Genomic DNA, 11832 nt, shown 5'->3' on the forward strand with positions numbered 1-11832 from the left:
CAGCCAGGCCAGGAGCTCGGAAGCCCAGGTTCACACCAGCTCAGCCACAGACCCCCTGTGTCACCTGGGGCAGGTCCCCTCCTTACCCCAGGTGACAGTTGCCAACATAAAACGAGGAGTTTAAATGAGGTTATGAACAGTAGGACTGTTTCCAGCTCTGGAATTCTGTAATCCGAAATTCAGAGGTTATGTCTGGGGGTAAGATGGGTATGTGAAGAAAACTGATATGCTGACCGCCATGTTCTCTTATAAATCCTAGGACCACCGCCCAGATAGGTATTATTATTTCCTTTTCACAAGTAAGGAAACCCAGGCTTACCCAACTAAGAGGCAGCCTGGGCAGAATTTACACCCAGGTCTGGCTGACGCCAGAGCCCCTGCTCCTTCCCCCCTATGCCACGCCATTTCTCAGCTTTTCAAAGTCCTGTCCGGGCATACCAGGCCTGCTGGAGCTCTCATGCCCTCTTTCTTCCTCAACCTTGATTTAGAACCATGTTCTAGATGTTCTATCTGCCCAAAGCTTTCTTCTCCAGGCCTCTTCTCCTCCCAGGAGGCCTCCGGATCTGCTCCAGCAGGGGGTGGTGGTGATGCGTACACAGTTACTTGAGGGGATGGGACAGAATTTGATGAGAGAGGAAGGGGCAGTTCCCAGGTGGGGAGGGGGCATGGGAGGCAGAGAAGGAAGAGGTCTGTACAGGGCACAAGGACGCCTAACCTGGGTGGACCTTCTTGCTGGCGAGTGTGGGAGGTGAGAGTCTGCAGCAGAAAGGAGTGAGGCTGTGGAGAGAGCCTGTGAAATTAGCCTGGCTCTAATCGGGAGACAGACCCTCTACTGCAGAACGTCTGTGAGCAGGGTCATGGTGTGGACATGGCATGTCTGCGGCTGGAACTCAGGACAGCGCAGCTCAGCATCAAGAGAACACAGAGCTCGGACCAAGACTTTTGGAAAGCAGAGATCATTTCAGTTTAACCACCTGGGTGTGCATTCCTCTCCCTCACAGTCTTTGCAAGGCCGGGGGGGGGGCGCATATCACATTTATTACCCCCCCCCCCCGATCTCCTCCACTCCAACTTCCGCAGGGGAAGAGCACCCACCACTAGCATCCAGTTCCGTGGAGAAGATCTCTGCATCCTCGACCTTGACCTGGTAAATGCCGGCGTCCTCGGGCTGCAGGTCCCGGATCTGGAATTGGTAGCGCTTCCCCAGCTGCCGCAGACAGTGCTTGGTCTGGTTGTCAAAGCCGTAGGGGACCATTTCACCATCCTGAGTCCGAGAAAGGAAGAGGGAGGCTCAGGGCCTCAGCGGGTCCCCAGCACCTCCTGCCGCAACCCCACTCTGGCAGTTTTCTCCCACTGGCCCAGGCACCAGACAACATTCCAGGAACCACCGAGGGGATGGGGAGGGGGGCCGGGGAGGGGGTGGAGAGCAGGGCTCGGAGGCCTGGAGAACAGGGAGTGTGAGGTGAAGGAATACCACACTAGGAGGGTCCCTGACTCTGCCACACAAGAGACACCTGAGAGTGGGAGACCTCAGCTCAGACTGAGTAGAGCAACTATCCAAGCAACGCCACGGAGTTGCCAGGGGGCAAGGAGGCAACACTGAGGGCCCTAGGGGCCCCAGCACAGTCATTCTCAGAGGGGAATGAGAGAGTACTGTCGGGTATCTTCAGGGCTCCACGACACCCAGCGATCCATGCACGCGCCCCCTTTAACTAAAGCCTAGATAAATTTGCCCCTTGCCAGGTATTAACAACAGCTCGCCTTCAGCTGCCCACTGTGTACTAGGCACTGGGTTAGGTACTTGGGGCTTATCCGTGAAAAAAACAAAGATTTCTGCCCCCCACCCCCACCCCGGAGCTCAAATTCCAGGAAGGACACAGACAAATAACACATACCATAAGATAATATAATGTATATTAGAAAGAGATAGAATAAGGGAAAAAAGAAAAGAGAGAGGAGGATACGGATTCAGGGATGCGGGATGTGGCTGGGGGAACACAGCAGTGTCACACAGGGTGGTCAGGGGACGTCCGGCTGCGGGGGAGGGAAATAGCCGTGTGGATCCCGAGGGAAGACCGTGACAGGCAGCAGGATCAGCTAGAGCATAGAAATGGATGCAGGGGGGCAGGGGGGCCCTTTCTCAGAATCCTCTTTTTACCCCTGGTGCCCTGGCTGGAGAACCTGGTTGCTCAGTGAGAGGTAAGAGGAGTCTGAAATGTCTACACCAAAGTTTGACCTCCCTCCAATCAGGAGTTCCAGGGCATGCAGGACTCACCATCTGCGTACTCGACTTGCTCCCAGAGGGGCATCCATGGGACCCATAGTTCCATCCCCAGGACTAGCAGCATCCCTGCCAGCTCCCTCCCTCCTCAATGACTCCTCCAGCCTCACCTTATACAGGTAAATCTTGCTCCCGGCATACTTGAGATCCAGCTCCAGATCAAATGTGGCGACCCCCTCCTTGCTGACCCTGATGTGTCTCAAGTTGGAGACGGCGTTGAGGTACTAGGGAAGACAAATGCCCCAGGGGATCTCTCTGAGCTCTCTCTTCGGAGCACTCCAGACCCTTGGACCCCAGCCCCCCACCATGTCCCACTCGAGCATGCATTTGCCCATTTTACAGGTGGGAAGAAATTTTCCAAGACGAGACATCAGGTCAGGCAGCAAAGTGAGAAGGGACCCCGGGTGTCAGGTGCTCTGAGAACATGGTAGGGCATTTCGGTTCATCTGCTATTCCAGCCAATAAAAATTAGTTGAGCGCCTACTGTGGGCAAAGCCCTGTGTTAAGGTCAATGAGAAAGCTTGGAGGACAGAAAACTGAGTCCCAGGATGTTTGATGAGCCACTGTCGAGATGATAAAATACTATTTTCAGGATGGTGAAAACTAGTTGTTCTGCATTTCCAGAAGACAAACTAGACTAATGCTATAGTTAGGTTAGACCCAGGAAAGAACTTCCTATACAGTTTATAAGACACTGAGATAAGCAGGCAACGGCGGAATGCCCTCCACTGGAAGCCTTTAAAAATAAGACAGGTATCCAAGGTCTGAGGAGGATGACAGCGGACAGGAAGCCCTTGCCAGGCGTCAGGAACTAGGCCAAGTGCTTGAAGTACCTTCTCTAGTTCATCCTCTCCCTGATCCTAAGGGGCAGGTACAACTATAACACACATTTTACACATAAGGAACCCAAGACATGGAGGCCCGAACTTTCCCAATGCTCCAGATTTTAGTATTTGAGCCAGATTTAAAAGCCAAAACGTTGCCTGGAGGCCTGGGTCCTTGGCGACACACGGCCCCGGGAGCAGGATGCGGGCCGCCCCGTGCTAGGCCCAGCTCCAGGTGGGGGCGCCCGCGAGGCACCGGGCCGCGGCCCGCGAGGGTACCTGCGCCATCTTGTCCTCGCGCTCCTTCTGCATCTCCTTCAGCTTGCGCAGCATGCCGCGGTAGTCCACGATGCCGTACTTCAGGCAGATCCGCTCGTAGTCCTTGCGGTCGGCAGTCATCAGCAGCTGCCACACCTGCTCCATGTCCACCTTTTTCTTGGGAGGCGGGGCCCTGGGGAGCAGGGCGGGCAGGTCAGAGGCCAGGGGAGCCCAGCCGGAGCCCCAGGAGCTGGTCCCCTGGGCCTGGCACCCTGAGAGGCTGTGGGGAGCTGCTCTCTCTGCACTAGAAGAAAGGGACAGGGAGGCTGGGCTCTGGGACTGAGCACTGTTGGTACACGATGGACCCAGACATGGGCAGGGGCGGCCTTCCCCCCAAAGTGCAAACTTTCAGGGGAGAAACTCTGCTCCTAACACCTTGTGTTGTGGATTGCTGAGAAGGATGGGGGGTGCAGATTATTCTGTTACTGTAAGATTAAAAAAAAAAAATCCTTGTTCTAGTGGAGCACCCCATTTCACAAACGAGTGAGTCAGGACCCAGAGAGGAGAGGTGATTCGTTCAAGGACATAGAGCTTCAAGGCAGCCGAACTCTCTTCCCTCCTCCCATTGGCTACCTGCAGTGTAGCTTCCTAGCCAGTGCAGGGAGAACTGAGCCCCGCTTGCTCATGGAGGTAGCTGGGGAGACTTCAGCCCTGCCCCTGGACAGGCCCAGACCCACCTCTTTTTCAGAAGATATCGGTAGTCCATCAGCTCCTTCCTGAGATCTAGAAAAGGAGCAGGAATGAGGCCCCAAGCCCAGGGTGGGATTCCAAGGGGCTAATGCAGGGCTTTTCTGTGGCAGTAGGAGTTGGGAGGGGTGTGGGGGGGAGGGGGGCAATCTGAGGACCTGTGGTCCATGGCTGACAACCGAGCTTTTGAAAGGTGCTGTTCTGTGGACTGGTGATGATCCATAAGGTGTTGGTAGGGGCTTGGCCAAGTCGGGAGCACCAGGCAAGGAGTAGCCCATTCCCCAAAACCCAAGATTTCTGGCAACCCTTCCACCTACCCTCCTGGGGTTCCTTGTGCCTCTTCCGATTCTTCCGAAAGCCGACTGGACCATCAGGAGGAGAGGAGGGAATTAATGTAGACAGATAGGGAGAGAAGTGAGACGCATTGATGGGCTTCTGGAAACGAACTGAGTGCCACAGCCCTGTCCTCCCCACTGTCCACAAGGGCAAGGCAACAGCTCGGCAAGAGGAATGAGCAGGGCGGAGGGTCTGTCCGTCACGAGCTGTGATGCCCAGAGCCTTAGCGTGACTGAGGTGGAGCTGACCTGATTATCATCACATGCAGGGGAGGTCTGCTGATGCATCTGCAGGGGTGGGGGGTGGCACAAATGCGTGCAGCGACTGTGGCTGGCTGCAGGGGGAGCGGCTCTCCCATGCCCCCCGGGAGCTGCCATTTCAGGGTACAGGCTGAGTGTTGCCCAGAAAGACCGACCCTGCTGTGTGACTGATCCTGCAGCCATTCCCCGTCCTCGTCCTCATCACCTACTCCCACTAGGAGGAAGGAGCCTGGAAAAGCTCAATCCTTGCCTTCCCAGCTTCCCTTGCCACCAGGAGTGGTGTGTGACGCGGTTCTGGTCAATAAGTTGTAAACAGAAGTCTCCAAGGACTTTCGGAGAAAGCTTTTGCTTTCTTGATTAAAGGGCCAGCTGTACCTGGGGCCACCTCTTTCCCCTTCTTCCCACCTTGAACGTGGATTCAGTTTGGATCGGCAGCAGCCGTCTTATGACCGTCAGGCTATATGCCAGCATCTTTGGGTGGCAGCTCAGGGAGACAGGAAGTGTCTGGCTGTCCCGTGACAGCGCTGAGTTGTGGTTTGAGCCTTGGACTCCAACCTCAGGACTTGTTATCATGTGACATAATCAAGTGTCTTTATTTCTTGGGCTATTCGTAGTAAGGTTTTCTGTTACTCGTAGGCAAAAGCATAACCAATTGAAAGACTAGATCTGCTTTCTCAAGAGAGATGTCCCTTCCCCGTTATTTTATGTCAATGGTTAATTTAAAATTTGGAAGCACTGTGCGAGTGAAAATAAACAACCCCCCCCACCCACACACACACACATCCGAGACAGGATTTAGCCTTCATATTGCTGGTTTGCCATCTCTGACATACGCCTGTACGAGGTATCCTTTGTACAGTGGAGAAACTGGGGCCCGGAGAAGAAAACAAAGCCCATGGAAGGAGTGAGCAGAAGGTTCAGGACCAGAAACCAACCTCGTGGTCCTGCCCTCATGCCACAGGGTTGAGAGAATATCAGTCAGGGCGTCTGCAGCGGGACATCTGCTGAGTGTGCACCTTTTAGGCCACACGCGGCGTTGGCGTGTAAGAGGGTGAAGCCAAGGGCCCTGGCACAGATGCAGCAGCAGCCTTGCTGTCCCTCTCTCCTTTCACCCCACCAGCTGCCCAGCCTCTGAGGCCTCTGAGGGCTCTCTGAGGAGAAAGCCAGGGCCAGCACCCCAAGCACTGATGAGACAGGATGAGGGGAGGGGGACGAGCCCACCTTCAATGACCAGGAGCCTCGTGGAGCAGGTGGCCTCGCCGTAGACATTCACCGCCGTGCAGCGGTACAGGTCCGAGTCCTCACCGGTCAGCTTGTTGATCTGCAGAGAGGCCCGGGCCAGGGGGACAGGGCTAGCACCCACCCCCTTCCTCCACTTACTAGACGCGGCTAGAGGTGTATCAAGATAAATAAGACACGGCCCTTCCCTCGGAGAGCTCACAGTCTTCATCAGGGAAGTCGGACCCCAAAACAGAAAGCGGGATCATGACGGAGGGCAGATGTACCGTGGGCAGGCGGGGGGAGGGCCTCTTTGCCAGCAGAGCCGATGTGGTGTTGCAGAAAGAGCTGGCTTCTTTGGGTCAGATGGATCTGGGACTGCGGATCGTCTCTGTCATGTATTAGGGTCTGTGGGACCTTGGGGAAATTACTTAACCTCTCTGAACCTCAGTTTCGTATAAGGTGAGGATAATAATGCCTCCAAAAGTAGTGAATGGTCAGGAGTAAATGATACCATCTGTGTCAAATGTTTAGCCCGAGGCCCAGCACACGCATAGTAGGTGTTCTGTGACTGGTAGCTCTGATTATTACTAATATTGGCCGGTGGGGATAGAATGCTCACTAGAGGACAGACACTGGCGAGATACTTTACATAAACTTTTCATATTCATGACAACACCATAAAGTAAGTACTGTTACTACCCCCATGTCACAGATGAGGAAACAGAAGTACAGAGAAGTAAGGAACTTTCCCAAGGCCAAGGTGGTGGGCCTGGGATTGGAACCCGGGCCATTGGCCTCCAGAGCTTGAGTTCTTAAGCTCCAGCCTCTGCCACCTGCCAGGTTATCAGCAGAGGTGCCTGTGAGCCTGGCAGGTGCACACCTGGCTCAGGACACCTGGAGCCACAGGATGGAGCTGAGCAGGCTCACCTCCAACTGGGAACATCTCCTGCTGCTCTGGGGCTTGGAGGCTGCCAAGGAGACCTTCAAGGGGGCAGGGAGAGATGCATAGACCTGGGTCAGGGGGCGAGCTGCAGACCTTACCTGTAGCACATGCTCCTTGCTGCCTGGGAAGGAGGAGATCTGGTACTTGCTGGAGTTACTGAGGTTACCTTTGGTGCTCTGCCAATGCACCTTGGGTTTGGGCTCCCCACACACCAGGGCCCGAAAGATGGCATTTTTCCCTGTGGCAGGAAAAGGCAGTCAAAAGATTGGCAGCCTGGGGGAGGGCTAAGAGTATACTTTATTGAGACTTTGTTATTTTCACTGCTCTAGGTATTTCGACTGCCCATTCCAAGAAGGTCGTCAGGCCTTGGTGCCCTGACTCAAGGACTCTTATGATGCCAGGCAGAGAGCAGCAGTTTCCAGGCATCCAGAAGATAGATCCCCACCTGCCTTCTGTATCACAGAGTGTGGGCTCCTTGAGGAAAACATGCGGCTGGACCGTCCACGGTGGAGGGGGAGGCGAGCAGGGCTTGGGGTGGAAGGGTGCGTTTCTTTGCAAGTAGGTGAGGGAGGAGTCTGAAGGACTCTCCCAAGACTGGGAAGGGGACGAGTCTTTTGGGGGTTCCATGTCCACTTTTAAGGCGGATGATCCCGAGACACAGGGTTCCAGCCTCAGAAAGAGCCCAAGCTCCATGTTTGGCATGGAAGGCTGGGAGCTGCCTACCCTCAAGAAATTCCTTGGGCTCCTGCCAGGAACATCTCCATAGAGAGCAGTGTAGAGTGAAGACCCAAGGGCCCTCCCCAGTGATGAAAGACAAGTGCTCATGACCCTTGTATTTTGAGTGAGAACTTAGAGTCAGATTTAGAAAAATAAAGTGCCATTCTTTTTCTTATACCAAAATGATGTAAATTGCAAGGTATCATAGGAACTTGCGCTGGGAAAAGAACACCAATTCTCACCCCTTCCCCCAAAAGTCTTTGCTCCCATCGCTTTCCTGGGCACTTTTCTCATGTGGCCCAAATTAACCTCATTTTAACAGTGTCTACATTGGCTGCTCAGAGGCGGGAGAGGGGAGGGGAGCTAGGAAACACCACCTCCTCTCCCTCTCCCCAGTAAGCATCCCCCACCCTTGTTCCCAAATATTTCTTGTTTCAGCATACCATAATATGTCTTCACTTCCTTTGCTCATTCTGCCCCTCAGGTCCCTGGCCCTTCTGGGGACCCGGGCAGGCAGGCAGGCACCCCACAAGTAGAGGGAGACATGGTGTAGCCTGGTGTTGGACATGGGGGCTGGGAGGCAGGCTGGGAAGGACGGGGCCGAGCCCCCTCCACTGTGCAGACTCTCAGCAGCTCCCCTCCCAGGTCTCACCTTCCTGCAAAGCCAAGGCGACAGGCTTCTGCTGGAAGTCCGGTGTGCTGCAGCCTTCGGGGATCTCCTCCACCAGCTGCAGGATTTTCACCCCATAAAGGGCGGACTTCTTGAGGGGCTTCTCTGGAGAAGGTGGGAGAAACAGAGATGAACCCTCCCTACTCTTCCTCATGGGTGGCCCTTTAACACAATGGCGCTCTGACGCATGCACCCAAGGAACACGAGCCCCTCCTTACCATCCCACCATTGGGCGGGATCGACTCTCTGAGCTCCTGCCTGTGAGCAGGGCTTTTGAATTTTCTAGTGGAATTGGGCAGTCGTCCTCCAGCAGTGTGAATGGAGCCCCTGGGAAGTGGGGCAGGGGGCACCCAGGGAAGACCCCGGGAGCATCACTGGGGTAAAGCCAGAGAAGGGAGAATGGGAAGGGGCTCTGCGGGGGCGGGGGGAGGGCAGGACGGGGCGGGGGGGTCGCTGTGCATCCTTTATTCAGGAAAACAAGTTAAAAGCCAAGACTGGAAAAAACAAAGAGACGGGGTGAGTTTGCAAAGATCTCTGAGCCCTATCCTTCTCTCATCCCCACCCCATGAGGAGCACCAATGAAGGACTAGGACAGGGGAGGGGAGGGGAGGTCAGCTCTTTTCTCACCTGCCATAGTTTGGGTGCCTCTTTGGTTACTGCGGGTGCAACTGATCTCCTGAGAACAGAAGACAGAACTGCTTATGAGAGGCGTAGACTCGTCTCACCCCACCTCCCCCATGCCATCCGTTCATTGGCTGGTCTCTGGCATGGCAGCTGGGTAGAGTTGCTGCCCCCTGAGAGCTTGTCTAACCCCACCTAGTGGTACTGATTGGTGTCCTGCCAGTCGCTGCCCCAGCAAAACCGATTTCCATGAGACAAGGAGAGAGGGTAGGTTGCTGCTTGGTGTTACCTTTCCCAGGTAACAGAGCCCATGGGGCTGAGCCTGCAGCCTAGGCTAGTGGCCTGGCCTTCGGGTGGGTCCCCAGGCCTGAGGGTGAGACACAGCCTCCCCAAACCTCAGGAAATCCAACGCCTGGCATCTAGGATTTCTTTAGCGGTTTTGCAGCCTACCCCCTCTTAACTGTGGCATATCCGTTTTCCAGGGATATTCTCCGGGACTCTTGGCTCCAACCCCGACTCTGAGATTTTCTAGCAGGGCCCGGCAGTCTTCTATTTCCCACCCTCAACCAATCTGGAATCCTTCTGATCACCGGGTCTGTGGGGGAGAATCCCTGAGTTGGCTGTTCTTTAGTTCTTCTTGACCCAGGCTGACAGGATCCTCATAAATCCATCAACTCCCTTCTGAAGCCAGTGAGTTATAGCGTCAGGTGAACAAAAATGCCCTTCAGCTTCTCCTAACCATCATCACCACTGTCTCCCCCTGATTTTCTCACAGTTGCATCCTTCCATCATGGCTGCTGGGGAGTGCCACGGCGGGGAGAGAGGGGACTTGGCTCTGGGCTGAGATGAGAGCCTTGATGAGAGCCATGAATTGGAGGGGGATAAGGGGGATGTCTTGAAAGAGTTCTCCAACATTCCCACCTCCTGTGCGGTTGGCCCATGGCCAATGGGTTCCATTTTGAAGATGCCGTTCCCTGCTCAAAAAGCCTTGTGTTCAGGATAGAATCACACATGACAGAGCAAATTCCTCCCTCCAACTGACACTTGCATTTCACAACTGCCCACCCACTGGCACTTCTGGCCTCAAGGTGTCCCATCTACAGCCCAGCGGCTGCCCCCCAGTGCGCAGGAATGCCATGGCGCGCCAGCTGCGTTCTGGAGCGGTCACAGGGCCACAGCCGCTGCGCAGCAGGGAGTCAGGAGGGAGGGCGAGGATGGAGAGCGGCCGCCCGTGGAGGAGAACGCAGCTGACTGCGGGTGGCGGGAGCTGCAGGGGTCTGCGTCCCACCCGTTCCCCAGTACATCATCTGGCACCTGCCCCGGAGTAATTTGAATTTAACACGGACACCTTAGTCGTCCTCTTCCTCTTCCTCATCACCCCCATCAGCCTCACCACCAGCTCTCAGTCACTTGCTCTGCCGTTCACCACACATGAAGTGGAATGCTAACATGGTTGCTCTCCCTCCAGCCTCCTGCCTACGGGTCCCAGCTGAGAAGGGAGAGAGAAGCAGACCCCTCCGGGAACTTAGGGTCTGATGTCAAGCCATCTTGCCCTCTAGACCTCCATTCTCTCCAGGAAGTCAGATTTGGGACAAGGTTAGTGACAAATAGGCAAGCAGTCTGCTTGGTTGGAGACTAGAGGGATATGGTCTCAATCAGAGGGGATGGGGAAGGAAATGAATACTCTTCCTATGGTTCATTCCCTCTTTTGAGAAGAAATCCTAATTTTTCTCAGCACCAAACAACAGCTGTGTCCTCAGTTCGGTCTACCCCACCATGACTCTCCGCCCTGGCCCCCTGGGGCAGTGTCTTCTGGTCCCAGGACCCACAGCCCCCCACCCCCTGCCCCCACCTGCTGTCATCTTGCGCCTCTGGGTAGCTGCTGCCCCCACCTTCCAAACTGGTAGGGTTGAGGCAGGAAGAGCCAAATGAGGGGTTTGTTTCAATTGCTTTGACCATGTTATTAATCAAGATGTAAAGTCCTAGACCTGAGGTCCTCATTCTAGACAGCTAGTCAGATTTTTAACCTGGTCATCATTTCATACTCTAAGCCAAACAGTGCCTGGAAGATCAGCCAGGACAGAACCACCCGGACAGGACTCACTGAAATTCTCTCTTCCAAATATCCTGGGGTCATTTAGAGGGGACTGTACTTTCGCCCCATCGTGTAATCAGCTGTTTACAGCTAAATGTTCCCCAGGCTGATCTCATGCCTACTGTTGCCCCTTCCTGAGTAGAAAAGTTAGAGAGCATTCCAGCATCTCCATTTCTGCCCTGCTCTGCCCTGGGTGGGCAGCCAGGTGCGCAGTGCCTACTTACCTGGGTACACTGCCGACCTCCAGCCTCCTGTCTGCTCCCTCCTCCCTGCTTCCAGCTGCTGCGTACTGCCAGAGACTCTGAATGGACTGCTGGTGGACAGGCAGTGCTGGGAGCAGATGTAGGTCACTGCGGACTCCCCAGGCTCCCTCTGCCCCTCCCACTCACCCCGCCTCCCTCCTCCTGCTCTAGCCCAGGCTTGGCAGGGCAGGGCCCCTGCCCCAGGGTTAATGCCCTAGCCTCTGAGGAGCTCAGAGACAGAAGGGTCCTGTGACATTAGCTCATCCAGCTCCTCAGTTTGCAAAGCTGTAAGGTCTTGACTAAATTGGCTTGGTTAGGTTTGTTCCATGTTGCCTCATTTAGATAACCCCTTTTAGCAGGGGTGGGGTACATCATCCAAAGCCCTAATTTTGCAGCTAAGCTGAACCCTTGAGACCCTTGACACCATAAGTCACACAAATACATAAAGCCCCTGACCTCTTGGGAATCACAACCCAAAGTGGCACCAAACAGGCAACAAACTTCGGGAAGTAGACAGAAGGGCGTGATCCCAAAGGCTCTGCTGTGGGGGTGCACTCCCCTGAGAGGAGCAGGGGGAGCAGGGGGAGACCCTGGGGGTCGTTCAGCCAGGAGGCCTT

General features: G+C 55.0%; 1 protein-coding gene across 1 annotated transcript in view; it reads right to left on the minus strand.

The window, feature by feature from the left end:
* Window positions 1-11347, minus strand: part of IGFN1 (immunoglobulin like and fibronectin type III domain containing 1) — a 35250-nt gene extending 23903 nt beyond the window's left edge. The window contains exons 1-10 of the mRNA XM_045787699.2: window positions 11198-11347; window positions 8885-8933; window positions 8240-8362; window positions 6969-7108; window positions 5928-6027; window positions 4428-4472; window positions 4101-4146; window positions 3385-3556; window positions 2392-2505; window positions 1096-1264 (exon numbers count right to left, since the gene is read on the minus strand). Of these exons, the coding sequence (XP_045643655.2) occupies window positions 1096-1264; window positions 2392-2505; window positions 3385-3556; window positions 4101-4146; window positions 4428-4472; window positions 5928-6027; window positions 6969-7108; window positions 8240-8362; window positions 8885-8891 (916 nt within the window). The 5' untranslated portion in view covers window positions 8892-8933; window positions 11198-11347. The remainder of the gene's footprint in view (window positions 1-1095; window positions 1265-2391; window positions 2506-3384; window positions 3557-4100; window positions 4147-4427; window positions 4473-5927; window positions 6028-6968; window positions 7109-8239; window positions 8363-8884; window positions 8934-11197) is intronic.
* Window positions 11348-11832: the final 485 nt, after the last annotated feature.

This window comes from Ursus americanus, chromosome 2 (assembly GCF_024610735.1).
Source record: "Ursus americanus isolate L20-20 chromosome 2, mUrsAme1.1.p, whole genome shotgun sequence".
NCBI classification, from domain to species: Eukaryota; Metazoa; Chordata; class Mammalia; order Carnivora; family Ursidae; genus Ursus; species Ursus americanus.